Source organism: Mandrillus leucophaeus, unplaced genomic scaffold (assembly GCF_000951045.1).
Source record: "Mandrillus leucophaeus isolate KB7577 unplaced genomic scaffold, Mleu.le_1.0 Scaffold535, whole genome shotgun sequence".
Classification (NCBI taxonomy): Eukaryota; Metazoa; Chordata; class Mammalia; order Primates; family Cercopithecidae; genus Mandrillus; species Mandrillus leucophaeus.
In genome coordinates, this window is record NW_012105753.1 from 1573822 (window position 1) to 1575668 (window position 1847).

The window sequence follows — 1847 nt, forward strand, 5'->3', positions numbered from 1 at the left end:
AAAACATCCAGCACACAATTTGAAACAAGGCAAACTTTTTCGGTTGTCAAAAAATGAAACATATAACTTCTTCAATTACATATATGGCTACCAAATGTCAAACAATTCCATTCAGCCATGTTTTACTGTTGCACATAAATAATAACAAGGCAAAGAACAGAAACTAGTCCAAGGGCTTGCAGGCCAAGGAACCACAGCATAACCCAAAAGAAAATGACTATTACTGGTTCCACAATTCGTTCTCCAAAATACATCCTTGTGAAGCCCATGTTGATAAGGTTTTTGTTCAGTTCACCAAAAAGTGTTCCCATTTTCTTGTAGTCATCTCCAACAGGCTCACCAGTGTGGTTCTGTGAATCTTCAACATCCTTAAAAAAAAAAAAAGACACAACATGAACATAACATGAGAAATATGTAAAGGTCTTTAAGAACCTTAGTTCTTCATCTCCCAAAGTGCTGGGCATACTTGTGATAATTATTCTATAAGTACCTGTTAACTTAATACAATGGGAATGTTCTTTTTGATCCTGGAATTGCACAAAAATGGCTGCTTAAGTGAAGAACCATGTTTGTATTTCTCTTGTGAGTGACCATGATTTCAGAACACCCTTTTCTGCCACTGTCCTGTTTTATGAGGCAAGGCCTGATTGCTCTGTCCTGGTAAGATTCTTTTTTAGACGGTTTCTTTGACTCTAAGACTTTAAGAAACCGAGCCTCAGCTGACCAAAGCATGTTTGCTGTTACTATAGAGCAACCCTCAGCCACTACTGCTGTGATCTTTGTCTTAAGCTCAGCTAAGCAGACTTCAGAGCAGGCCCTTGCATAGTTTCCTGTTCATTATACAGACACCCTAAGTGGCTCTTATTAATTTCATCAGGAGAAACAAATAGTTTTAATAAAATGTTTTTTTGTTTTTTTTTTTACAATAACACCAAATGTCTACCCAGTAGTTAGTATCCCAGAAAATGTCTACATGCACCCAATTATACATACCAAAAGTATTATTTCTATTATCTTCCAGTCGTACTACAATTAAGGCCATGACAGTAAGCTACTGTCTCTTGGCTTCAAACCGACTCTTTGGAATTCTGCAAGCATTTGTGTCTCCCTGTTAGGCTCTGCCAATACAGGGACCAGCGTGATACTTCACAAGTAGAGAAGGAAGAAGGAATTTGCTGTTTCCTTCAGATGGGTTTCTTAATTCTGTTAAGTCTCACTCTAGCAACAATTCTTCACTCTGACAGCAATAGTGCCTGCTAGTAGTAGCAGCTGATTGCAATTTGGAGGTTTTCCAACACTTGTAGAACCACTCTCAATGTGCCTTCTTGAGACGCCAGCACCTATTACTGGGTGCTTCGTCCTCAGATACCCGGTTCCCAGGTCTACAGGCTCACTCCTCTGAACTCAGAGAAATCAGCACCAGGCAAGCAGTGACCTTAGCCTCCCAAAGTGTTGGAATTACAGTCATGAGCCACCACACCCGGCTTATTTTATATAATTTTAAAAATCACTTTTGGATTTTCATTTCTATCAGAAAAAGACAGAAAAACAAAATGTTGTAGAGTTATCTAGGGAGTTCACGTCCAGGCTGCAACACTTAAACTAGCTGAGTGACATGACCTTAGCCAAATTACTTCACTTTTCCTGAACTTCAGCTTTCTAATCCATAAAATGATTTATGTGATCCTTTTTTGATACTGATAGTTTTCTCTTAAGTTATAATTTGTGGATCTTTTTTTTTTTTTTAAATTGATTTCTAAATTATTTTTTTCTTCACTGATATATTATGATTGGGTCAATTTTATGTTTCTTGTACTTTGATATGATCTATAACAATATACTACATT

At 37.3% G+C, this 1847-nt stretch overlaps 1 protein-coding gene across 1 annotated transcript in view; it reads right to left on the bottom strand.

Annotated features, from left to right (window-relative positions):
- Positions 1 to 122: 122 nt before the first annotated feature.
- The window catches only part of LOC105551870 (chromosome unknown open reading frame, human C4orf32), a 40002-nt gene continuing 38277 nt past the window's right edge, over positions 123 to 1847 (bottom strand). Inside the window, exon 4 of the mRNA XM_011997289.1 lies at positions 123 to 368. Within this exon, the coding sequence (XP_011852679.1) occupies positions 123 to 368 (246 nt within the window). The remainder of the gene's footprint in view (positions 369 to 1847) is intronic.